The sequence below is a fragment of the Malaclemys terrapin genome, chromosome 14 (genome assembly GCF_027887155.1).
Source record: "Malaclemys terrapin pileata isolate rMalTer1 chromosome 14, rMalTer1.hap1, whole genome shotgun sequence".
NCBI lineage: Eukaryota > Metazoa > Chordata > Testudines > Emydidae > Malaclemys > Malaclemys terrapin.
Genome location: NC_071518.1, coordinates 39,004,788 through 39,030,962, shown reverse-complemented (window position 1 = coordinate 39,030,962; position 26,175 = coordinate 39,004,788). Strand labels below are relative to the sequence as shown.

General features: G+C 59.9%; 1 protein-coding gene across 1 annotated transcript; it reads right to left on the bottom strand.

Moving 5' to 3' along the window:
- Positions 1–4,737: 4,737 nt before the first annotated feature.
- LOC128848884 (SNF-related serine/threonine-protein kinase-like) lies at positions 4,738–22,592 on the bottom strand. The gene is made up of 6 exons (XM_054049132.1): positions 21,904–22,592; positions 18,182–18,811; positions 9,986–10,127; positions 9,335–9,547; positions 8,475–8,612; positions 4,738–7,897 (listed from the first exon to the last, which is right to left on the bottom strand). The coding sequence occupies exons 2-6, from the start codon at positions 18,768–18,770 to the stop codon at positions 6,748–6,750; spliced, it is 2,232 nt and encodes a 743-aa protein (XP_053905107.1). The 5' UTR covers positions 18,771–18,811; positions 21,904–22,592; the 3' UTR covers positions 4,738–6,747.
- Between the last annotated feature and the right edge of the window lie 3,583 nt (positions 22,593–26,175).

Genomic DNA, 26,175 nt, shown 5'->3' with positions numbered 1-26,175 from the left:
TTATGCTGGTAAAGGGGCTGGAGTGGTGGAAAGGGGCCCTGGAAAGCCCGGATCTGACCAGGGGAGGCGTCCCTGGGCCAGGCTGTGTGGCAGACACGTGCAGCTGCTTTCCGAGGCCGTTACAGGGGCATGCTGGGGTAGTGTGGCCATATGCTGCGCTGTGGCCTGCAGGGCAGCCCCTGGAGGCTGCTGGCATCTAGCCAGGCCCTCGGGGCTGTCTGGGGCAGCCGAGGATTGGGGGGGTCACGAGGGCCTCCTCTCCGAGGTGCAGCCCCGAATCTCTCGGGGTGCTGAGGAGTAAAGCAATGGCTGAGGGGGGTGCTCACAGATTCCAGCCTCGGCTGACCATGTCGGGGTTCACCGGGAAGGAGAATGGCAGTCACTGGAGGCGTCTGTAGCTGTCTCACCACGCTCGTTAACCCAGGGCCGTCAGCAGCAGCCCCGCACTCTGAGTTACCTCTAGCAGACATGGGGCAGGAGAGCCAGTGGCAGACCTGCCCGCCCCCTGGCTGCAGGGAACTGGCTCTCTCAGTGGGGTCGGTCCCTGTCCTCTCCTCTCTGCAGGGTCCCCAGCAGGAGTTTAGCACAAGTCCCTGACTCCAGGCACTGGGCGAAGGATGGGCTGGCCAGGCCAGTTACCTGCCGCTGCTGTGTTCTGGCCAGGTGGCGAGTTGAACGAGTGCTCTGGGTGGACCCCAGGCTTGGGGGGAGGCTGCTCCTGGAGTCTTGTTTAGTTTTCAAACATCAAGGGATCTATTCCCTGCCCCACTCACAGCCTGCTCAGCCCCCGCTCTGCCCAGCCCAGCGGCTGCTCTGCGACCAGGGTTGGGTCGGTGGATGGTGCCTGGCGTCTGCCCTGCCCCGAGCTGTGGAGTTTGTCCACGGGAAGGGCTATTTCCACCTTGGTGGACCACGCAGCAGCCTCACCAGTAGGCGTGTGGGGGGCTTTGAAGGGTCTCTGATAGCGGGACCCAGGTGTGGCGAAGAGGGCCTGCTAGTTCGGGCTCTGGCCTGCTCCCCCACCGGGATTTCAGCCGGGGCACAGCCCTGGCTCAGGCTGCCAGCGCAGTGGGAGCCGGGTGGGTGTTCTCACCACAGCAGGGATGGAGGAGCTGCTGCCGCCTGTGGTGTCTGTGTCCTGCCCTGCCGAGCTCGTCGGGACTGAGCTGTGCCCCCCCGACCCCCTTGAGGGACTGGCTCTTCCTGCTCTGAGTAGCTGGAGAAGACACAGGCCCTGCCTTCTTTGCGCGGGCACCAGGCCTCACCCTGGGAGTGCCCCATGTCTCTTGATTGTTCTGAGAGCCGCTGGTCCATCTTAGCGTCCTAGCAGTGGGCCTGACTGCAGCCCTTTCCCCAGAGGGCTACAGCAGGGGACCGCATGGCGGCAGGGGGGTGTGAGTTGTGAGCGTGCAATGGACGCGAGCTCCAATAGGAACCTTGGGCCACCTGCAGGTTGCGTTTGAGCAGGGGGCCAATGTGCAGCATTGCCATGGGGCCTGGCCCCAGGGCGGCTGCGTGTGCTCCAGAGGGGAGGCACGTGGGCCAGGTGACAGCAGAGCAGCGGCGTGCAGAAAGGTCACCGGACAGGGCAGTTCAGGTAGGAGCTGCCGCCGCGTGGGATAGTGGCGGGAGGATGGTTGGACCCAGCGTGGTTCTATCTTATGAGCAACAAAACCAGTGTAGCTCCCCCAGGCGTGACGCTGGTTGCAAAGTGGGCGATTGGGCTGATGTAAGCGCGGCGGTGCAGCGAGCAGAGGGTGCATGAGGGGGACACAGGCAGGTCCTGCTCCAGTAGGGGCAGTTCTATGGGCACACGGAGCTGGCACGGGCCATCCCGTGTGTGGCTTGGTCTGTCTGCTCTGCACCAGGACCAGCCTGAAGAAAAGGTGCTTTTTAGATGGCGTTTGCTAACATGAAGTGAACAGCGTCTACTAGCAAGGACCACCTCCCTCCCCTTCCCCCTCGGGGACCTGGGCAGCCACGCTTACCGCACCCGTGTAGGTGAGGAGGGCAGGCCGAAGCCCAGACCCGGGCATCTCTTGGTCTGACAGTGCCCGCGGCTGAGGCTTCCAGGGCAGACAAGCCGGGGGGCTGCTTGAGGGGGGTGCAAAGGGCTGCTGGGAGGTCTGTCCAATGGGCATTTTGTGCCTGTTTCTCTGACGCTGCCTCTCCCTCAGCAGCCAGAGGCAGGACAGCAGCCACCCACCCTCCTGCCGCAGGCCTGGGTGTGGCACCGCAGCCAGGGGAAGTCGGCGGGAAGCAGCTGCTCGGCCAGGGCCGAGGGTTAGGGGCGTTCCTCAAGACCACTCTTGTGCAGCTGTCTGGGCTTTCAAACCGTTCCCCAAATCCTCTCCTCGCCCCAGCCGTTGCTGCCGATGGCTGGGATGTTCCAGCCTCTGGAGCGTGACCCCCCCTCTGCGTCGTTGGGCTGTGACTCCTGAACTGGGAATGAAACATCCCCTCGGCCCGACAGCTGCCCCTGGGACCTAGCGTGTAGGTGACTCCCGCTGGCCTGGCCGGCTGCTCTCCGCACCTGGGCTTCATGCTCCCACCAGGACAGGTGGCTACTGTCCATGGGCCCCTGCACCCTGACCCTCCCGGGGTGATCATGCCTTTGAGAAGGGGTAGCAGGCCCTGCCCCGGGGTGTTGGCTCAGAGGGGAAGCTCGCCCCGTCCTGTCTGGCAAGAGAGACTCTCTCTCCAGGGTCTTCCTGCCAGCAAGACCCTGCCCCACTCTAGCCAAACTTTTGCCTCCTTGAAACTGCCCGAGGGAGAGGCTGGCACAGGGCAGGGGGAGAACAGGTGATTCGTGCTCAGGACACCCCGGACGGGGCGTCGCTGCGTCCTGCCCCGCCCGGCAGGACTGAGCTTTGTCCAGCCCACCCTCCCCAAGGGCCTGGCTCTTCGCGCTCTCTGAGCAGCTGCCCCTGCCGTCTCCCCGCCCGGCCTCTGGCTCTCGCTCCAGCTCTTTGAGCCAGGCCCCAGCCTTGCGTCTGGCTTGGCTCAGAGGGGTCTGAGACTCCCTGCAGCTGCTGCTCCCCAGGCCTCTGGCCTGCCTGGCCCTCCCAGCCCCACGAGCTGAGGGGGTGCCCCCTCCCTCAGGGCTGTCCCTTAGAACCCCAGGCCTGGCCTGAGCTAGACACGCGCCCTCAGGCAGTATTACCCGCCAGGTGGGGGAGCTGTCCCCTCCCCTTTACCTCGGCCAGTGCCATGCACGGCACAGCAGGGTGTGACACTGGGGAGGGAGAGGTGCTGTGGAGAGAGGGGCATCAGCCATTGCCATGATCTCTCCCTGCCCCAGCCAATGTTCAGGCTCCTGAAATGATTTCTTCAAGTGTTTGTGCAGCGACAACAAAGCTTCCCATTTTTTGTCCAAAAGATGGCACCACTAATGATAGGCCGGACCATGGCTGGAGGGGGCAATGCCCTGATCCACTATGGCACGTGGGTGGTGTGTATGTCCTGGGTTGGGGGTGCAGTGGCCTGATGCAGTATGGCATGTGGACGGGGGGGGTTCCTGGGCTGGGGAGGGGGGGCAGTGCTCAAGCCACTGTGGCATGAGAGGGCAGCACTTTGCTTTTAAATTAATGTAAGAAAAAGTAAAGGGAAATGAAATATGCTCTGACTGTGGCAAGGTGCTGTCCTCGCCCCCCCGGCTCCCCGCCTGGCCCAGCTCCATGGCACATCCTTTGGCCTGGGCTGTGGTGCAGGCAGCTCCCTGCATTGCCCAGTCTCCAGTCTGACCCCAGTACCCATCGCAGCGAGACTCCCCCTCACTCCCATCATTCTGCCCTCCCTGCTGGCTGCTGGAGCTCCTCCACCCCTCGGAGGCCAGGGCAAACCACCCCCAGACGGGGCTGGGTAAGGGTCTCCCTGGCTCTGAGGAGAGAGGGGAGCTGAGCGCCACAGCTCCTGGGCCCCAGGCACAAACAATCCCACCCCCCACCCCCACATTCCTCTCTCCCAGCACCTGCCTCTGCCATGCCTAGCCCACCGCTGCCCCTAAACCCTTAAAGAACCCCTGATGTCCCAGAACAGGGGTTGACTGGCCCCATCCCCACTACTCCTTAAAGGCAACAGACCCCCCATTACCCTGCCCAATGACTGGGCACACTCCTTTGCCCTTCTAAGGGGAACCTCCTTCCTCAGTGCCTGGATTCCCTGCTTGTTGGTCCTGCCTGAATTTGGGCTCTAAAGCCCTCAGAACAGGGCGTTTCTCTCCCCCTGCCCAGTTTCTCTCCTTTTGGGAACCTGAAAATAACCTCTAGTGAACAGCAGGGGCGCTGGCACACATGGCCTGGCACAGTAGTTTCCTCAGAGGTTGGGCACCAACCAGCCTCTCATGAAATGCTGCACTGGGAATTTTTTTGATGCAATTTCTTTTACGGGGAGCTCTGGCAAGCAGCAGTGACGTTTGGTCTCTGCTTAATCTAACTAGGGTCAGTTCTTGGGGCAGAGCCGTTCTCTGGGAACTGGGGATTGTGCCCAGCCTGCATGCTGTTTGTGACCACCTCTGCTCCAAGCCTGCTGTGTAAAGTAAAAATAATCAAACTGCATTAAGACTATACCCAGACTCAGCGTCACCCATATCTGCTCCAACAAGAAGCCGACCCGCAGAGCCCTGGCAACTGTTATCGCTTGGCAGAAGGCAGCAGTATAAAATAGGACATTAATCCTGGTTGTTTCTGCTCCTCTCTCTCTGGCAGCCCAGCGAAGGAAACGGAGACGCCGTTTTGAAATCAAGAGCTTATTTTACTGGACCGACTTGCTTTGCTTCCCAATTGGACCTGATCCATTCAGTGCACATTATGCAGAACTCAGCAGCGAGCTCTGGCTTCAGACTCTAGTCACAATTCATTTCTTGCCAGCAAGAAAACAAAGAGCTAATAAATAGAAAGCTTATTGTTACAGGGGTCTGGAGGGAACCGATTAGATTGTATACGTGTGTGCGCGTGCATGACATACACCCTCCCCCACGTCCCCCTCGGTGAGGCCCCAGAGCAGGGGCCACTTTGCAGACAGAGGAGCTGTCGGCCGTGGCATGGCCCCTCTGGCTCCAGGGTGGGTGAGTACGGGGATGGGAAATGCTTCTGGGGCCATGCATGGCTGGGGCTGGAAGCGCGGCGCGGTGCCCCGGCGGGCAGGGGAGGGGGATATAGCAATCTCTATTTAAATTCCATTAAAATAGACTATTTTAAAAAATTATTTCTAATAGTTATAAAAACACCCCAGGCAGAGCCAGGCGGGCTGAGGCAGCTGTTGGCTGCCTGGGCACAGAGCCGACCAATGCGTCCCCAGGACCAGCGGGACGTCAGGCTCCAGGGGCACAGCCTGGCTGTCAGAGAAGGAAGAGGGTGCATCGAGGGCTGGCAGGCCTCCCCCAGCGAGGCGGGGCTTCTCCAGCCCTTGTACCACCCTGTGAGCCCAGCGCACAGCACGCTGGCATCACTGCTACACACTGGCAGGTGGCTTGGGGTGCCGCCATTTGGATTCCATCAGCACCTTTCTTCCTTTGCTTGCAGAGGCAGCCACGGGCTGACCCGGCTGGGAGCCCTGGAGCCGGCGGTGCGCCGGGGAAGAGGCTGTGCGTGGCATGGGCACGGCTCCCGCTGCTCTCTGTGGCACTCTGCGCTGGCTTTGGCTCTCCCGCAGACCTTGCTGCCCCCGAGGAGTGGTGGTGATGGAGTCCCTGGTGCAGATGCCGGGGGAATATGGCTGTGTCCTGGGGCTGCTGGGGCCAGTGGAGCAGGTTAGAGCAGCTCAGAGGATCACCCTAACTTGCGCCCCAATCACCGTGGCCCTATCCAGGGTGTTGGATTGCCCTGCCCTAGCCCGGAGCCACGCCAGCAGCGGGAGATGGCTTTGGGCCAGCTGGAGAGGCATTTCCCAGGGTGCTTTGCAGCCCCTCTGCATCCTTTCAGCCAGCAGGTGCGAAGAGGTCCTGGGGGAAGCTGAAGTCTGGCCCTGGGCTGCTTCTGGTGCATGGCTGCAGTGGAGGGGAGGCTGGGTTCCTCCCCAGAACAGGAGCATTGGCTTCCGCTGTTAACCCTTTGGTAACTGGCCCAGATTCTGCCCCAGCAGATGCCGGCCCCAGGGAGGAGCAGTGCAGCTGGCCCTCGGTGCGTTCCCTTGGGGATCTGGGTGGCTGTGCTTCCTGGGGTCCCACGTTCTAGTCAGACTCCCGGACTCTGGTTCAGGAGCAGAGGAGCACGGCTGCTGGCCCGTGCAGCTGCAACCACGCTGGTCTTTAGGACAGGACAGGGCTTCTTGGAGACCGTGTGCGGATCCCAGCCTGCGGCTGCCCTCTGCCAGCTGCTGATGTCGGACCTACCTTTGTGGGGGCTCGCGGGTCAGCACGAAGGCAGGAATTTTGCAGGAGCCCAATGCGCTGCTGCAGGGGGGAACTGACAGAGCACCGGCAGCCATCCTGGGTGGGCGAGGGGGGGCGCTCTCCGTGAGACCGGCCAGCCAGGTGGCTCCCGCCCGGCCAGCGCGCTCCGTCGCCGTCCGACGGCCCACGCGCATGGCCACGGGAGGAGCCGGGTGCTCAACGTGCTCCCACGGCAGGGCCCTGGGCCGAGGGAAGGGAGAGCGGGCAGGACTGGGTCTCAGAGTCCGGCCCGAGGGAGCCAGGAGAACGGCTGCTCTGTGGGAGCAAGAGACTGAGAATGGTGTTCCTTAGCCCTGCACCTGCCAGCAGCCCCTGGCCTGGGGCCGTGCGCCGCCACTTTCCTGCCCGGGCCCCGTCTAGATGACGTGACAGCAGTTGAACTGCCCCAGGGACAGCAGGCTCTCCTTGGAGCTGGGCCTGATCTTGAAGGCCAGAGCCTTCTCGCACAGCGGGAACTGCAGGAGCCTGTCCTTCAGGTGGGTGCTCTTGTTTTTAGCAGGGTCTAACTTGATCACGTTGTCGGCCGTGGTTTCGCCGCCGGCGGTGCTGCCGCAGTGAGGGCTCTCAGCTGGGCGCGCGGGCCTGGTGGAGGAGCCTGTCTCAGGGGGCCTGTCAAGTTTCCTGGACTTGTCGTCTGGAACTGTCGTCCCACGTGAAGTGGCTTGGAGGCTCCCGGCAGAGCCAGCGACGGGGCCCTCGCAGCAACCTGGATACAGGGCCTTGCCCACTTGCCCCAGACTGCCCCCATCCTCCATTTCTGTTGTGGTGGTGTCCTCCTCTGGCCCCGAGCTGCCTTCAGCCTGGCCCTTCTCCAGACCCACTCCCCCGCCCTCCCGGAGCTCTGCGTCCCCCTGTGCCGCTGGCGTCCCTGCAGGGAGGGGGCTGGGGGCGCTCTCCCCAACGCTCACGCTGAGGTGGTCTGTGGCCTCCCGCGCTGCACCGTGGCTTGTCGCCTCTCGGGGCTGACCCGGCTCGCTCCTGGGACTCGGCGCCCCCCTGAGAGGTGGCAGCTGCCAGCTGCTCCCCGGGCCCTGCTCCAAGAGGCCTGGCTTGGTGGCTCCAAGGCTCCTCTCCCCCTTGCTGTGGGTCACAGCACCACGGCAGAACAATAGGGAGACCTTGGAGCTCTGGAAATCTCGCATTTGCTCTTGGTTTAGCGAAGAGCTTCTCCTTCCCATTGCGTTGGCCTTCCCCTCCTCTTCCTCGTCCTCCTCGTCCTCCTCGCAGATCTGCTGCAGGGCTGGGGTGCTCTTGGCCATGGGGGCATCCGCCAGAGCGGGACTGAGCAGGGCTCGGACCAGCTGCTCGTTTCCATGGAGGCCGGGGGGCGCGTCGTCTTCCCCCAGGGCAGAAAAGGAAATGGGTCTGCCATCTCTTTTCCCAGAATCCTCTGCGGCAGCCCGGGGCTGGGGACTGGAGAACGCTGCCAGTCTATCCGGCATCTCTGCGAAGGGCGAGAGGTCCCGGGTGTCGCCCATGGTGCTGAATGGGTCCGACAGGTTGGCGCTGAAAGAGAGGGGAGCGTGCCCAGGATCAGGCCCAGGGTGGGAGCTGCCAGCCGGGAGTAGCTGTGGCAGGGGCACTGAGTGACCCTGGGCTACCCGCAGCATGGATCCAGAGCTGGGGTTGGGGGGGGCTTGGCCTGAAGAGCCCATCACTGTGGCAGCTGGGTGGCACTGCGGGCGTGGTGGTGCAGCAGGCCGGAGCCAGCAGCGGATCGGTACTACAGCTGCCCAGCCAGGCCTCCCAGGCCCTGGCACGATCCCCAGGGCCATGGACAGGAAAACCTGGGTGTCGGGTACCCCCCACCCGGCTCTATGCCAGGCTGGATGCCATCCCCCCCCGACAGGAGTCAGGGAGAGTTTGGGCCCCAGTGAGGTGACACTTCCCACATCCCTGGGCAGCTCCAGTGAAGGGATGTGGTGCCACGCACAGCACTCTGGTGCCAGCGCCGCGGGCTCCCCCCGCACAGCACGCCTGCGGGGAACCTCGCCGGCGGGCGGGGCCGGCTGTGCCGGTGGCCCCCGGGGCGGTGGCCTGGTGCTGAGCCGTGGCCTGTCCCAGCCGGAGGGCGCCGGCTCACCTGTTCTGCACCTGCTGGGCCAGGTTGTAGACCAAGCTGAGTTTGTGGCTTTGTTTCTCCTGCTTCTCCCGGAGGATCCGCTCCGCCAGCAGGAAGTACGTGGCCGTGATGTGGTTGTAGCGGTCAGCCTCCAGGGCCCTGGGGGGATGCAAGGCACAGGTGAGAGCCGCACCCCGGAGGAACCCAGCAGGCCCCAGCACAGGGCTCTGGGCGCTACCAAAGAGCGGCGTATGCGAGCGGCATGCTGGCTGCTCATGGCATGGGGCACACCAGAGCACTGAGCTCCCAGCCCCGGGCATGACCCCACTGCCCCTTGGTCTGCAGAGAACGGCCTGGCCTGCCCTCCCCCTGCACCCACACTGCTCCCCTGATCTGCAGAGAACCTCCGCCCCCCACCCTGCTCCTCCAGTCTGCTGGGAACCCCCTGCTCTGCCCCACCCCCCACCCTGCTGCTCTAGTCTGTAGAAAACAGCCTGCCTGCCTTCTGTCGTTCCCCCCCCCCCCCGCTCTCCTGGCCTGTCCCCCAGCCTGCAGGAAACCCCCTGGCCTGCCCCCTGCCCTGAAGGAAATGCCCTCTCACATCCAAAAGAGCAACTGCCCTGCTTTCCGGGGGGGGGGGGGGGGAGGGGGGGAGGGGATTGCTGGTGCCAGAGGACCTGCCCCTCTCTGTCTCCATCGCTGCATGCAAGGGCTGGGCTGAGTGACTGATCTCCAGCCCAGCCCTGTGCAGAGCTCCCTGCCCACTGTCCATGAGGGATGGGGAGGAGATGCCAGGCCCAGGGCACCACACAGACAGGAGATTGGTGCAGCGACCCTGCTGCACACCTCCCCCCGCCCCCGCCCGCCCGGCCGGCACTCACTCCTGGATGGCGTCCCGGTCCGCTATGTTCCCACACGTCATGGCCTGGATGATGATGTCATGTTCCTCCTCGGACACCCGCTTGTGCGACGTCAGGGGCAGCAGGCAGCGGCTGGCTGGGGAGGGGTCCACGCCCTGCAGCCAGGGGTGCGTCTCAATCTGCTCTAGGGAGGCCCGCTGCTTGGGGTCCCGCTGCAGCATCCGGCTGACCAGACTGCCAGAGAGCAGAGGGGAGCAGGGTCACAAGCCAGCCGGGAGACGCTGCCCCAGGCCCGCAGCAGCACCCGCGGCGGAGATGCACAGAGCCACAGGCTCCAAGGCCAGATGGGACCATGAAGTCTGAGCTGGAGAACCCACCCAGCGCTCCCTGGGGCAGCCCGGAGCTCCAGGCCTCTTGTGGAGACTGGGGGTCTTTCTCCAAGAGATGGAGAACGCACCACGCCTCTGGGACGATTGTTCCACTGGTTCCCCTTCCTGGTAAAAATCTGCACCCTCCTTCCCTGCTGACCCTTAGCCCTCAGATCTCCCTGGCACGGAGCTGGGCTGTGCAGGGGTGTGAACACCCTGCCCCATGCCCCCCGCATGCCCCTGCAGACGGTGGCACCCGGGCAAGCCCGGAGGAGAGGGGGCGGAGGAGGCTGGGGGTGCATACTCAGAACACTGCGAGGACACGTGGGGCGGGATGGTGTAGCGGCAGTCCATGATCATGGTCAGCGTCTCGCTGTCGTTGGCCTCCTGGAAGGGCGGCTGGCCGCACACCAGCATATACAGGATGACCCCCAGGCTCCAGACGTCTGCAGAGAGAAGGACACAGAGAGCTCAGCCCACTGCGGCATTGGGCCAAGGGTGTCCAGCTGGGATGGGGCACAGGCTCCAGCAGGGGGGGACGGAGCCAGCCACAGGCACACACATGTCCAGGTCTCCTCCCCTGCAGCCGCGGCCCCATCTCTGCAGTACCAACAGGTGTGAACCAGGCAACCCCTGGGAGGAGGGAAGCTTCCCGGAGGCCTGGAGAGGTCTCAGGCCTGACCTGCACAGGTGAGTTGTGTGAGGAGCATGTGATGGGGCCAGTGAGGGGCTCCCTGCCCTGGCCCGTGGCCTGGTTTGAGCCTGCCCATTCTCAGCTCTGCCTCCCTCCAACCAGCACGCTGCTTGCGCCCCACACAGCGCCTGCTGTATTGTAAGATGGAATTTGGGAGCCCTGGGCCACGACTGCGTGACCACGTGTCTCCGTCTCTGGCCTGGCCCTGCTGGCTTCCCAGTCCATCGGGCTCTGCACGGACATTTCAGATAGGGTGACCAGATGTCCCGATTTTATAGGGACAGTCCCAATTTTGGATTTTTTTCTTATATAGGCTCCTATTACCCCCCACCCCCGTCCCGATTTTTCACACTTGCTGTCTGGTCTCCCTAATTTCAGAGCACTTTGCAAAGTCACAGCCGGTCCTTTCAGGGAGCTGCATCTTGAGCCAAGACTCGAGACCTGTATCCCCAATGTGCAGGCCCCCAGCTGGCCGAGCCATTTCCAAACTGATCTGAGTCCTCCTAGGAATAGGAAAGCATTTGGAAAATTAGCCCTTCAGCAGAGTTGCTGCTGCAGCCTCCATCCTCACCAGCTCATGCCAGGCGAGGTGGGTGCCCAGGAAATACCAGCAGCAGCCTGGTGCACTGCTCCAGAAACCCCAAAGGGAAGAGCCAGGAAGTCCAGAATGAGTGGGCTTTGCAGCGGCATGGTGGTGTTGCTCACAGGGTAGAGCCGGTGCTGTCACTTTGATGGGGTAAAAGAGGGAGCTACCCCAAGTGCAACCGACACTGCCTGAGTCTGCAGAGAGCCTGAGCCCATCACTCTGACGGGGGGAGCCGCCCTGAGTGTAACCGATGCAGTGGCGCTGCCTGGGTCTGCAGAGAGCCTGAACCCATTGCTCTGAGAGGGGGGAGCCGCCCTGAGTGTAACCGATGCAGTGGCGCTGCCTGGGTCTGCAGAGAGCCTGAACCCATTGCTCTGAGAGGGGGGAGCCGCCCTGAGTGTAACCGATGCAGTGACGCTGCCTGGGTCTGCAGAGAGCCTGAACCCATTGCTCTGAGAGGGGGGAGCCGCCCTGAGTGTAACCGATGCAGTGGCGCTGCCTGGGTCTGCAGAGAGCCTGAACCCATTGCTCTGAGAGGGGGGAGCCGCCCTGAGTGTAACCGATGCAGTGACGCTGCCTGGGTCTGCAGAGAGCCTGAACCCATTGCTCTGAGAGGGGGGAGCCGCCCTGAGTGTAACCGATGCAGTGACGCTGCCTGGGTCTGCAGAGAGCCTGAACCCATTGCTCTGAGAGGGGGGAGCTGCCCCGCGTGTAACCAACGCAGTGACGCCTGTATTTTCATTCCCCCTCCCGCTCAGATCACACATAAACACTGAACCAGTGCCAGCGTGACACCAGGGAGCACTTCCTGCCGCCTTTCACCAGGAGGAAACGATATCTTCCTGCCCTTTGTTTGCTGCTCCTTGACCAGGTCCTGCTCTGTAACCCAGCTTTGTGGGAAACCCAGGACTGGGATAAAGCAGGATGGAAGGACTGGGGAGGGGGGGAACCAGGGCAGGGATAGCAGGGGGCTGCGGGTGGGGATTGAGGGGCACCAACAGAGCAGTGAGAGGAAAGCCTGCATTGCACCTAACTGCATTGTGCCTGTCTCCAGCCAGCGTGTTTCAGTCCCATGTCCCCCCCTGCTCCATGGACACTGACTATTACTGAACCCAACCTCCAGCTGAAGCGATTACCGGTTATTTATAGCACGGGGCTGTCTCTCCCAGGGGGCGGGGGCAGCTTAGCTGTCCAGGCCCTGGGATTTGTGCATCTGCTCACGCTCAGCGTGTGGAAGGCTTTGCTGAGCAGGGGCGCGTGCAGCGGGAACTGCTGGGGGGGAGCATCCAGGGAGCTGTGGGGCAGAGCAGCATGTGTGTGCCCCACAGCTGGGAAAAGGGATAAAGGAGCAGGGATTACATCAGCGCCTCTCAGGGCCTTAAGCTGCTCAGGCTCTCTGGGAAAGCGGATTGCAGGCGGGAGAGCCAGGGGGTGGGGGAGTGAGGCCTGGTGGGGTGGGGGAAGGGCAGCAGCATCACACACAGACAGGGCCAGGCCCCCAGGGGAGCACGGGCTGGATCCTGGCACCCACTATTGGAGCACTGCTCAGGGGCATCTGTGCCTCCCAGGTGCTGTTTGGTTCTGTGCCAGTCGGGGCTGCAGGGGTGGGGGGCTGTGAGGGGGACATTGGGGGGGAGGCTCTGTGCCAGTAGGGGCTACGGGGGGGGCTGTGAGGGGGACATTGGGGCTGGAGGCTCCGTGCCAGTCGGGGCTGCGGGGGGTGGGGGCTGTGAGGGGGACATTGGGGCTGGAGGCTCCGTGCCAGTCGGGGCTGCGGGGGGTGGGGGCTGTGAGGGGGACATTGGGGCGGGAGGCTCCGTGCCAGTCAGGGCTGCGGGGGGTGGGGACTGTGAGGGGGACATTGGGGCTGGAGGCTCCGTGCCAGTCGGGGCTGCGGGGGGTGGGGACTGTGAGGGGGACATTGGGGCTGGAGGCTCCGTGCCAGTCAGGGCTGCGGGGGGTGGGGACTGTGAGGGGGACATTGGGGCTGGAGGCTCCGTGCCAGTCGGGGCTGCGGGGGGTGGGGGCTGTGAGGGGGACATTGGGGCTGGAGGCTCCGTGCCAGTCAGGGCTGCGGGGGGTGGGGACTGTGAGGGGGACATTGGGGCTGGAGGCTCCGTGCCAGTCGGGGCTGCGGGGGGTGGGGGCTGTGAGGGGGACATTGGGGCGGGAGGCTCCGTGCCAGTCGGGGATGGGGGCTGTGAGGGGTACATTGGGGCTGGAGGCTCCGTGCCAGTCGGGGGTGCCAGAGGGAGGACTGTGAGGGGGACATTGGGGCGGGAGGCTCCGTGCCAGTCGGGGCTGCAGGGGTGGGGGGCTGTGAGGGGGACATTGGGGCTGGAGGCTCCGTGCCAGTTGGGGCTGCAGGGGGGGGGCTGTGAGGGGGACATTGGGGGGGAGGCTCTGTGCCAGTAGGGGCTACGGGGGGGGGGGGGGGCTGTGAGGGGGACATTGGGGCTGGAGGCTCCGTGCCAGTCGGGGGTGTGGGGTGCAGCGCTGGACCCCAGAGGCTGTGGGGGTGGCTGTGCAGGAGCACGAGGGGCCCAAATCCCGCCGTTGGGGAGCTTGCGGGGCTGTTGGGGACTGGAGCTTCCATTACCATTCAAGGTGCTCAGGAGGGACAGGGGGTTGTTCCTGTGCGATGCAAAGATGAGAGGGGGGCAGGGCCTGGCTGTCCTGGAGGCAATGGCCTGGGGCTGGCTTGGGTGAAAAGTGGCTCTGTTTGTTTCCCCTATGGACACCAGCCTGGCCCCATATTTCCGCAGGTCAATAGAGATGGGGACCCCACAAGCTGGAGCCGGCTGTGCAGTTCTGTGCCAGGGCTCGTCCCCCATCCATCCCCCCAGCAGCAGTGCCCTTGCTGGCCCAGCAGCGCTGACTCCTGCCCCCCCCCCCCACACACACACACACAGAGGCCAGGGCAGGGGGCTCCCTGTACATCAGCAGAGCTGGGGAAGGGCAGGGCCCGGCCAGGCTCCTTGGAACAAGAAAGGCCCTTCCTGCCATAACCCTCCGGGCTCAGCTCAGCACAGACTGTTCCCGAGCACTTCCTGTGGCCCAGTGACCCCACGCCCGAGCGGCCCCAGCAGCCGTGCCGGGCTCTACCCAGGCCCAGCCCACACCTCCGTGCCACACAGAGATGGGGGCAGGGGCACAGGGATGGTGCAGAGGCAGGGCTAGAGGGAAACGCTGCCTGCCCCGAAGGGAGGGGGAGTCAAGACCAGGTCTTTTGGCGACACTGGGGATGTCCCCACGACTGCCAGGGCTTCAGCTCAAGGAGGCCGGAAGGCTGGGCCAGGCTCTGCGTTACAGCCAGCAAAGGGGGGCCCTGGCACACCATGCTACAAGGCCCCCCCTCGGGGGTGGTGACAGGGCTGCCTTCCCCCCAGAGGCAGGGGCAGCAGCAGGGCCCCTCTGGACAGGCACCCTAGCAGCTGGGGTGTATTGACATGGGGGGTGGGGCCTGTTGTGTGACTCCTCCTGCTGGGGGTGGGGCTGGCGGGGCCCCCCACCTGTGAGACTGGGCGTTACTAGCTGGAGAGGGGCCAGGGCAGCTTGACCCTCTCGCAGCTGCTACCTGTTGCGTGCAGCCTCCAGCCATGCAGGGCAGGAACCCGACCTCAGCAGGCAGCAAGCTCTCGCCCCAGCCTGGCCAGCGGGAGCCAGCCCCTGCGTCAGGGAAGCAACAGCCCAAGGGGCCAATGCCACCCTGGGCACTGCAGCCTGGAGCAGGAGGGACACTGGGACCATCTCCTCCTGCTCCTTCTGGGTACCACACGCCTCCCCGTGCCAGCACAGCTTCCTCCGCCCCAAGCCAGCCCCGCACTGGGCTCCACATACTCGCTGCTTGGTTGGCTTGGGCTACAAACTGCCCCGCCCTGCCTCACCATGCCCCACCCCCCACTCCCTGGGCATTCCCCACACACCCCGTCCCATCCTGTTCCCTCCCTGCATGGCCATGCTCTGCTTCCTCCCCCCAGCTCCTGCCACAGGGCGGGGCAAGTGCATGGTGAGCTCCAGCCCTGACCCTCTCCCTTGCAGCCCAGCCCAGCTCCACCTAACCTGTCAGGGGGCCCTGTCACCTCAGCCCAGCTCCACCGGCCCCTCCGCACCCCAGCCCAGGCTCTAGGCACTCCAGCTAGCCCAGAACTCTGCCGCGGCTCTTCGGCACGACAGGCCCCACTGGGGGGGGGCGGGGCGGGGGCACCCATCCGGTGTCACACTCCACCTCTCCAGCCCATCCGCCACTCCGCATCGAAGAGTCCAAGGGCTTGCTCCTGGTCTTCATGTGCTCCATGGCTGGGCCCAGCGGATCTAAAGGAGCATGAGGTCTGGGGTGGACAGTTCCTGCACCTCAGGCCCAGGGACTCTCCACCACCAGGAGGAAACAGCTTCCTCAGGGGCCAGCCCCAAGCCTCAGTTCCCCCAGGGCCATCCCAGACCTCCCGCTCCCAGTGCTGCTCCGCTATCAGCCCAGACACTTACAAACAAACCCCACAGAGCACGCACAGCTCTACCCTGGCACATGTAGAGAGAACAAGCCCCAAGTGATGATCGGGGTCAGCCATGTCACTTAATGCAGGACTGGAGAACGTTCAGATACCATGGGATAAGAGCCTTTGAGAACTGAACCAAGTGGGCCTCAAAGCCACATGCCCCTCTGCCCTCCCCCATAGTCAACAGCACCTGGCCAGGCTGCACCCCACGGCACTTGGGTTCCCTGCATGGCTTTGTGCCAGGGCAGCAAGGGCGAAACACATGGGCGCTTCCCCTCCACGCACATATCTGCGGTCATCTCCATACTCTGCCAGCAGCGACTTTATGTTTTCTTCCAGACGGCTGATAAAAGGTATAGAGCAGCACTGGCCCAAGATCAGATCCCTGGGAGACCCAGTCACAGTTCTGTTTTCAGATCTATCAGTTAGCTAGTTTTTAGTCTATTTACCATGGGCTACACTTGTTTTGAAGAGTGCTAATTTTTTAATCATGTGGAACTAAGTCAAATGCTTTACAGAAGCCCAATTCAGTTGTATACAGTTACTGATCAACCAAACTTGTGATCTCATCAAGAAACAAAAATGTCAACTTGGTTTGGCAAGACCTAGCCTCCATAAAACCATGTTGACTGGCATTAGTTATGCTGCCATTCTTTACAAACTGCATCCCAGATCAGCCTCCTCGTGATTTAGCCTGGGATCAGTGTCAGGCTAACTGAACTGTAGTTTACCAGATCACCATATTTACCCTTTTTAAACATCAGCACAACAATAGCTTTTCTCCCGTCCTCTGGAACTTCCCCAGCATTCCAAGTTTGGGTGAAAGTGAACATCAGTGTCCCAGACAGCTTCTCAGCTAATGCTTTTTATATTTTTAGGTGTAAGTTATCTGGTCTTGCAGGTTTAAAAGGTTTTACTTTAGCAGCTGCTGTGAAACATCCTCCTTAGTTACTACTATAATAAAAAGAATTCATTACCCCGGTGAGCCATGAATACATCACCCAGCTTCTTCCCAAATACAGAACACAAATATTTTCTGAACACTCCTGCTTTTTCTGCATCATTATTGACAACTGTACCATCCCCACCTACTATCAGACCGAGACACTACCAGGAATTCTGTTGTTCCTGATATAGTAAACATTTCCTTTTTATTGTCCTTAACCTACTGGCCATAGATTTTTCATTGATACTTTTAGCTTCCCTTATCAATTGTCTGCATTTCATAACTGCTAATTTATAGTACTTGCATCAACTTTCCCCATATTATATATATAATTATTGCTGCTTTCACCCTTTTAATCTGTTTTTTTGTTTTTGTTTTTAATCTGAAGAAGCCTTCTTTCATGATTTTGGGATTGTGGTTTTTTTAGGCATCTAGTAAATTATTTAACAGCTCCCAATTACTGTTCATGTTCTGTTCCAATTTTTCTTCTCACTCAGTTTTGCTCATGATTATTTTCAGTTTGTGGAAACTGGCCATTTCAAGCACTAAGTACATACATTCCTGGAGAAGACTAGTTTCTGCTTGAACATAATAGATTAAATTAGATCATGATCATTTGCACCTAGGCAACTGCTAATTTTTAATTCAGTGATCAATTCTTTACCTGTCAGAATGAAAGTCAGATACAGAACCATCCCAAGTTGGTTGCAATACCTTTTGAGTCTGAAAATTATCAGCTATAATTTTTAGAAACTCCCAATCATTCATATTTGCATATTCAAATATCTCCTCCTACTCTGTTTTGCTCATGATTGTTTTCAGTTTTGGGAAGTTGGCCCTTTTAAAGAACCAAGTATATATATATATATATATATATATATATATATATATATATATATATATATTATAGTTTCCTGGATGGGACTACATTCGGTCTGCACCTAGCCAATAACATTAAGTCATGATCGCTTACACCTAGGCAACCATCCAATTTAATTCTATGCTTAATTCATCTGTATGAGGAACGACCCCCAAGTTGGTTGTAAGAATTCTTGGGTTACAAAGTCATCTATAATTTTTAGACCCTTTCAAGCATATCTTACTAGAGGCAGCACGAAAGCTCCAGCATGTCTCCCCCGGACAATGAAATTCCCCCCCCCCATAACAGCGTCTTTCTTTCTACACATTAGGGATGGATGTTTAAGCAGCTGCTCATCCTGCTCCCTTGTCCGACTGGTCTCTGTAACAGACGCCACCCAGTATCCTGCCTTGTGACACGTCATTAATACACTGACCTAGTTAATACTCTTGTCCCTCTGAACTGAGCTGTCAGTCACTAGTGCAGGGGGCAGGATCTGTGATGTCCAGGCCACACCCCTTCGGCTCACTCTGTCCTTCCTGACCAGGGTGTATCCAGTGACATCAACATCCCTGCCGTGTGACTCCTCCCACAGGGCTGAGTGACACCAATCATAGCCAATCTCTAATTCCTCCCTTGTTGCCCATGCTATATTAGCCTCTGCATGCCTCAGGCCCCCCCATTCCCCCTGCCCCCGCCTCGCAGGGACATTGGGAGGGAATGTCCATAAACATGCATGAGATGCTCAGGTCTCAGGCTGACCGGAGCCTTATACACACATTGGTAATGAGAATGCAGGACCTATCCCCAGCCTCCCATCACCAACGCTCACAGACGTGCCCGCTCAGCGCTCCGGGCTGTGCCAGCCTCGCCCAAACAACCCGGCAGGAGCCAGAAGCGGGCGGCCCTGGTCACTTACCAACGGCTGGGGCGTCATACTCATCCCCCAGCAGGATCTCGGGTGCTGAGTAGGCCAGCGAGCCGCAGCTGGTGGTGAGCATCTTGCCGGGCTGGAAGCGGTTGCTGAAGCCAAAGTCGGTGAGCTTGACCACGCCCTGCTCCCGGAAGAAGACCACGTTCTCGGGCTTGAGGTCGCGGTGCACCACGTGCAGCTTGTGGCAGTAGGAGATGGCGTGGACGATCTGGGCAAAGTAGTGCTTGGCGCGCCCCTCGGCCAGCCCGCCGTCATGCCGCATGATGTGGTCGAACATGTCGCCGCCGTCCCCCAGCTCCAGGATGAGGTAGAGCTTGGAGTGGGTGTCGATGACCTCGTAGAGCCGCACAACGTTGGGATGCTGCACCAGCTTCATGCAGCGCACCTCCTGCAGCAGCTGCCCCGCAGCGCTCACGTCCAGTTTGCTCTTGTCGATCACCTTCACCGCCACCTTCTCCCCCGTGAAGACGTGCCGCGCCAGCTTGACCACGGCGAAGTGGCCCTTGCCCAGCGTGCGCTCCAGGTCGTACAGGCCGGCGATCTTCCCTTCGTAGCAGCCCTTGGCCCCCGCCATGGCTGCACCAGAGCGTCACAGGGGGCCGGGCATCAGGGAGGCTGGGCACAATAGAGAAGCCACTGAGCACAGGGGACACCAGGCACACTCCCTGCCCTGCACAGGGGGAACCCTGACCTTTCCAGCCCCACACCCATCCATGTGCGCAGTCCCACACCCCAGAGTGCCCTGAGCAAAGGGACGCCACCCCCTTGGCCTACACTTGCCCAGACAAAGCCCAGCTCTCCTTCACACACGCCACGGGTCGCTGACTCTCACAGTGCAAGGAGCTGTCCGGGGCCATAAGAATGGTCATACTGGGTCAGACCAAGGGTCCATCCAGCCCAGTGTCCTGTCTACTGACAGCGGCCAATGCCAGGTGCCCAGAGGGAATGAACAGAACAGGGAATCATCAAGTGACCCATCCCCTGTCACCCAGTCCCAGCATCTGGCAGTCAGAGGTTGAGGAACTCCCAGAGCACAGGGTTGTGTCCCAGATCATCTAGGCTAATAGCCATTGCTGGACCTGTCTTCCATGACCTGATCTAGTTCTTTTTTGAACCCATACTTCTGGCTTTCACAACATCCCCTGGCAAGGAGTTCCACAGGTTGACTGTGCGTTGTGTGCTCATGCCCATGGCCTGTGCAGGATGGCATGTGGCCAGGTGCCCCCATGCTGTGGGCATTGGGCTGCTGCCCAGCTTGGACCAGGCCTGAGTTCTTGCTCTGGGTTCCTATGGGGTCACACCTTGACCCCCAGAGCCGGGGCCTCCTCTCCCCTCTGGGCTGAGCCTATAACTGCCCCAAGCTCCCCAGCCAGTAGTCTGTACATGTAGCCATGCTGGGATGGGGTCTCCAGCACCCGCACAACATGTCAGCCCAGAGACTTCCCCACCAAGCCGGGGGGGCAGCCCCAGCCCCCCCATGGGGGTGTTACTGATTTATGGGAGCCACAGTGCTGGCCCAGTGCCACTGGGGGAGGGGTGTGTGTGCAGAAGAAGCTTCCCCCTTTGCAGGTTACAATGGAGTGGGGTGTTTAAAGGAGCTTCCCTACCCAGGCACCCAGGCATGTTCTTGCTCCAGCAGGCTGTCCCGGGGGGCAGGGGGCCCAGTTCGCGTGGTTCCAATTCCTGGTCACACCGGTGAGGGTTGGGGGCTTTCAATATTTTCCCAAAACAAACCACTGGCGCGAGCGACCTTTGGCAGCAGAGGGGCAGGGGGTGGCAGCTCTGCCGCTGCCCCTCACTGCCAACCTGCAGCTCCCCTACTACCCTGGCAGTGGGCCCCCCACCCCCAGCTCTGCCCACAATCCTAGCGCTTTGGATCCCCCTAATTCCACCCCAACTATTCTTAGTCCTAGCCCCCCACTCCCCGGTCAATGCCCCTCAATCCCGACCTGCAGCCCCCCCATTACTCCAGCCATGCCCTCCTCATGTACGCTCACAGCTCTGCTGACACCCCTCAGTCCTGCCAGGCCCCTCGGTGTGCAGGGCAGCTAGGTGGTTTCAGACTGAGGGCTAAAGGCAGTGAGCACCTTGGTGCCAGACAGGTCACGCCAGGCTGCCAACAGCAAGGGCCGGCATCATAGAATATCAGGGTTGGAAGGGACCTCAGGAGGTCATCTAGTCCAACCCCCTGCTCAAAGCAGGACCAATCCCCAACTAAATCATCCCAGCCAGGGCTTTCATACTAAGCAGGGGGTGTTCACAGGGCCAGGGCCTACGCTTGGAAGCCAGTGGTTAGCAGGTGGGGGATGTGGCCAGTTGATTGGTACCCTGAGCCATAGCTGTTGTCAATGGCCATCACCTGGGCACAGCCTGGGTCACTTGGGGTTCTGGGGTCACTGGGAGATGAAGGGGAGTGAGCCCAGCACAGGGTAACCCCGCAGACAGAGGGGAGGGGGCTGTGGAAATCCCTCGCTGCCTTGGGGCTCTGACCCACCCCTGGCATTACAGCTGCATGTCAGGGAACTGGGGTTCCCCAGGATGGGAGGGGCATCGCCTGGGGGCCGTGCCCTGGGAACAAGGCGTGGGGTTGGGCCTGCCGCCCTGAGACACTAGTGCAGAACAAGCACAGCTCCTCGGGCTGGCAGCGTGCCCATGTTTGGCTGGCGGGCTCCCTGTGCGCATTGTGTTGGTACACACGGCACACGCTGCTGGGAGGGGGACTTCCTGGCATCCGCCAGCCGATTTCCGTCTCCAGCACTGGCTGCAGTGCGGCTCTCCCATGGCAGGAATCAGGCCGGGTTCTTCTAAGGGGGAGGGCAAGGGCACAGCACCCTCTGGGATGGGCTGACCGACAGGCTGGGCCCTGGGCGCCCCCAGCCATGGGTCAGCAACCCAATGCATCACACAAGCATAGCCAAGCTGGGTCAGGACCTGGGCGAGGGCCTTGCTAGGAAAACCTGGGTCCTGGGGGTGGGGGGCAGCGATTCCGGGGGGCTGCGCCTCTCTCTGAGCAAGTGCCCAGCCAGCCTCGCAGCAGGACAGGGCTCCCGGACACTGCGACACACCCCGAGCACGGCTCCAAGAGCCGGGCTCCCAGCCTCGCCTTCCCCGCCTAGCTTCCCCATGGAGCCGGCTCCCTTCCTGCGCTTCCTGCTCTGCGGGCCGGGCAGCCTGGCAGGGAGCCCCGCGGCATAACCCCCCCCCGTCCCCCGGCTGTGGCATGCCCCCGGCTGCAGGGAGCCCCGGCCGCGGCATGTCCCCCCCCGCTCCCCGGCTGCAGGGAGCCCCGGCCGCGGCATGTCCCCCCCGTCCTCCGGCTGCAGGGAGCCCCAGCATGTCCCCCCCCGCTCCCCCGGCTGCAGGGAGCCCCGGCCGCGGCATGTCCCCCCCGCTCCCCGGCTGCAGGGAGCCCCGGCATGTCCCCCCCCCACCGCTCCCCGGCTGCAGGGAGCCCCGGCTGTGGCATGGCCCCCCCGCTCCCCGGCTGCAGGGAGCCCCGGCCGCGCACGGTCCGCAAGGAGCGGGGCTATAAATAGCAGCCGCGCAGAGCCCGAGGGCCGCGCAGCAGCTGGCAGGTCCCGGCGCACCGGGCAGAGCAGCCGCGCAGGCCCCGGCCGGAGCTGCCCCCGGGCCCGGCCGCGCAGAGGTGCCCCCTGGCAGCAGCCCCTGCCGGACCCGGGGCCCAGGCCGCGCAGCCCCCGACTTACCCGGCTCCCAGGCGGGTCGGGCTGCGCCCCGCGCCGCAGGCTGGGCAGGGTCCCCGCGCTGACGTCGGGACCGGGCGGGCGGCGGCTCTTAAAGGGGCCGGGGGGCCCTGCGCGCACAGGGCCGGGCTGGAGCCGGGCGCTCTGCGGGAGCCGCCTCCGAGCTGCCCGCGGCGGCGGAGTCCCGGGCTGGGCAGAGCTGAGCCCGCCCCTGCCGCGGAGCTGCGCAGAGCAGGAGGCGGGGGGTCTGTCTCGCTGCGCCTGGCGCGGCACAGATCCGCGCAGCGCCTGACCCGGGCTGGCCGCGGCTCCGATCGCTCCCCGGGGACGGGCCGCCGCTGAGTGACATTGTCCTTCACATTCAAGAGCGTCAGTTTCACTGAGCAGCGGCACCGCGTCTGGATGCCCCTGGATGCCAGGCAGGCAGCCCAGAGAGCAAGGGGCCAGGAGTCTGGAAGCCTGGGGTCTGGCTGCCCCAGAGGCTCAGTTGCTGGGAGCCCATCCCAGGACTTTCAGCCTCCATGACAGGAAGCCCCGAGAGTCCCCAAGGTTTCTAGACTCCCTGCGGCAGAGCCAGGAGCTGAACCCCAGCTAGAGTTGGGGATCCCTGGGCTTCCAGTCTCCCTGCTGCAGGGGCTCGCAGGGCTGCTAGGCTCCCAACTCCACAGCCAGGAGCCGGAAAAGAGGGGGGCTGCCCTGGAGCCAAGGCCCCTAGAACCTTGCGGTCCCTGGCTCCCCTGCAGCCAGCCAGGTTCTGTTGGGATCCTGCCTGGGAGTCAGAAAAAGTTCGTTGAATCCAACTTGTTTTCATGAGAAATGTTGGGTTGGACGAGCCAGCGTTCTCCAGCCAGCATCTGTTCAATCAGAAAATCTCCAAGCAGCTCGAACTGACAGGTCCAGACAAGGGCAAGCACCACAAACTAGAGCAGGGGTCGGCAACCTTTCAGAAGTGGTGGGCCGAGTCTTCATTTATTCACTCTAATTTAAGGTTTCGCGTGCCAGTAATACATTTTAACGTTTTTAGAAGGTCTCTTTCTCCAAATCTATAATATATAATTAAACAATTGTTGTATGTAAAGTAAATAAGGTTTTTAAAATGTTTAAGAAGCCTCATTTAAAATTAAATGAAAATGCAGAGCCCCCCGGACGGGTGGCCAGGACCCGGGCAGTGTGAGTGCCACTGAAAATCAGCCATCGGTTGCCTACCCCTGAACTAGACTGAAATCGCTGAAATGCCACAAGCACCTCTGTGCTCAGCAGAATCGAGTGGAAAATAGGGGCTTTTGCAGGTGGCGGATGATGGACTGACACACGACGCGGTGGACCGTTCCAGCCACAGGCCTCTCCCAAGGAGACAAAGAGCACAGTCCATCTGGGGATGGTTTTCAAGGGTGTGGATACCTTCCTGGAGAACATCACTTGGAAATCAACCCTGGGGTGAAACTGCTACAAAAGCCACCTGGCAGAGTAGTGATTCCTTTGAAGAAGAAACTTAAAACATATTGACAAGCTCGTGGAGATGGGAGTTCTGAAAAAGGTTACACGACCAACAGACAAGTTTCAGAGTAACAGCCGTGTTAGTCTGTATCAGCAAAAAGAAGAACAGGAGTACTTGTGGCACCTTAGAGACTAACAAATTTATTAGAGCATAAGCTTTCGTGGACTACAGCCCACTTCTTCGGATGCATATAGAATGGAACATATAATGAGGAGATATATATACACACATACAGAGAGCATAAACAGGTGGGAGTTGTCTTACCAACTCTGAGAGGCCAATTAATTAATTAATTAATCATCTGGACCCATGGAAAAGAAGCCCTTGAGGAATTTCACCATGATTTCAATAATTTCCATCCCACCATCAACCTCAGCCTAGATCAATCCACACAAGCGGTCCATTTCCTGGACACTACTGTGCTAATAAGCGATGGTCACATCAATACCACCCTATACCGGAAACCTACTGACCGCTACACTTACCTACATGCCTCCAGCTTCCATCCAGGACACACCACACGATCCATTGTCTACAGCCAAGCTCTAAGATATAACCGCATTTGCTCCAATCCCTCGGATAGAGACCAGCACCTACAAGATCTCTATCAAGCATTCTTAAAACTACAATACCCACCTGCTGAAGTGAAAAAACAGATTGACAGAGCCAGACGAGTACCCAGAAGTCACCTCCTACAAGACAGGCCCAACAAAGAAAATAACAGAACACCACTAGCTGTCATCTTCAGCCCCCAACTAAAACCTCTCCAGCGCATCATCAGAGATCTACAACCTATCCTGAAAGATGATCCTTTACTCTCACAGATCTTGGGAGACAGACCTGTCCTCGCTTACAGACAACCCCCCAACCTAAAGCAAATACTCACCAGCAACCACACATCACTGAACAAAACCACTAACCCAGGAACCTATCCTTGTAACAAACCCCGATGCCAACTCTGTCCACATATCTATTCAAGTGACATCATCATAGGACCTAATCACATCAGCCATACCATCAGGGGCTCGTTCACCTGCACATCTACCAATGTGATATATGCCATCATGTGCCAGCAATGCCCCTCTGCCATGTACATTGGCCAAACCGGACAGTCTCTACGCAAAAGAATTAATGGACACAAATCTGACATCAGGAATCAAAATACTCAAAAACCAGTGGGAGAACACTTTAACCTGTCTGGTCATTCAGTGACAGACCTGCGGGTGGCTATATTACAACAGAAAAACTTCAAAAACAGACTCCAAAGAGAGACTGCAGAGCTAGAATTGATATGCAAACTAGACACAATCAACTCCGGTTTGAATAAGGACTGGGAATGGCTGAGCCATTACAAACGTTGACTCTATCTCCCCTTGTAAGTACTCTCACACTTCTTATCACACTGTCTGTACTCGGCTAGCTTGATTATCACTTCAAAAGTGTTTTTTTTTTTCTCTTAATTAATTGGCCTCTCAGAGTTGGTAAGACAACTCCCACCTGTTTATGCTCTCTGTATGTGTGTATATATATCTCCTCATTATATGTTCCATTCTATATGCATCCGAAGAAGTGGGCTGTAGTCCACGAAAGCTTATGCTCTAATAAATTTGTTAGTCTCTAAGGTGCCACAAGTACTCCTGTTCTTCTTTTGACCAACAGACAGGCACAGCAATATGGTAGCTATTAAAAAACAGGTCTCTTCTGTGTACGTATTGACCCCTTCCCCCTCTGCAAAGCTCTCCAATGTTCCATTACCCCTTACCAATAGATGAAGAGATCCTGCCCAGACTCACAAAGTTAAGGTGTGTTCTGGTTTAGGTGCCAAAGGTGGTTTCAGGCAGGTAAAACTTGCTGAAGAAAACTCGGGTGACTTTCTGGGCTTGTTCTGGCAGGCAGAGATGACTGCAGATGCCATTTGGCATTTCTCTTTCCCAGAAGTGTGCCCAAGATGTTGCCATGCAGCACTAATGGGACTAGAGGGGTTGGTGTATTTGCACTTGAGCATTTGGTTGTGCAGACGCTCCTGATCATGATCCTAACCTGATACAACAGAGTGCCCTATGTGAATCCCACACCGAATAAGAAACACGTGAGACTGCCTGTCAGCTGTGCTGTGCATCGGACTCCTGCCAGGAGAGGGAAGGGTTGAGCAGTTCTGGACGTGCCCTGTGCACACAATGTGCAAGACACACACAGCTCTGGGGGATTTGCTAATGATCTGTCCGAGTACCTGACACACCTCCCTGCTCAGGGAATCCACAAGGAGACTGATCAATGAAAATGCTAGATGGTGTTGGGAATTTCGAACAGCTCCAAAAGGTAGTGATTAGCCAACTGGTCCTGCAAGAGTATGATGCAAAGGAACCTGTAACTATCACGTGGGATGCAGTGAACATGGATTGGGAGAGGCGTTATTACAAGATGGCCAGTCTAGCCTTTGCGACTAGGACACTGTTTGTACCAGAGCCAAACTCTGCTCACACAGACAAGGAAAGCCTAGCCATTGGTTTTGTATGCACTAAGTCTGACCAGTCCCTCCTGGGCTGTGATCTAAGCCATGTGGGCACAGGCCACAGACCTATAGAGCCCATCTTCCAAAAGCTGTTATCAGCTCCAGAACATCTGCCAAAGCACGTCATAGAATCACAGAATATCAGGGTTGGAAGGGACCTCAGGAGGTCATCTAGTCCCACCCCTGTTCAATCCAAACCATCTCATGCATGCACCATACAAACGGGGTGTGTGATGGTTGGTGCAGACTGTCCATCTGGAGCAGC

What these genes read in the sequence shown, in the direction of transcription:
- LOC128848884 (XM_054049132.1), bottom strand. Translation starts at nt 18,770, where the DNA reads ATGGCGGGGGCCAAGGGCTGCTACGAAGGGAAGATCGCCGGCCTGTAC. An exon ending in GTATGACGCCCCAGCCGTTG is followed by an intron (nt 10,128 to 18,181) that starts GTAAGTGACCAG and finishes TTCTCTCTGCAG; the next exon opens with ACGTCTGGAGCCTGGGGGTC. An exon ending in GACCGGGACGCCATCCAGGA is followed by an intron (nt 8,613 to 9,334) that starts GTGAGTGCCGGC and finishes GCATCCCCCCAG; the next exon opens with GGCCCTGGAGGCTGACCGCT.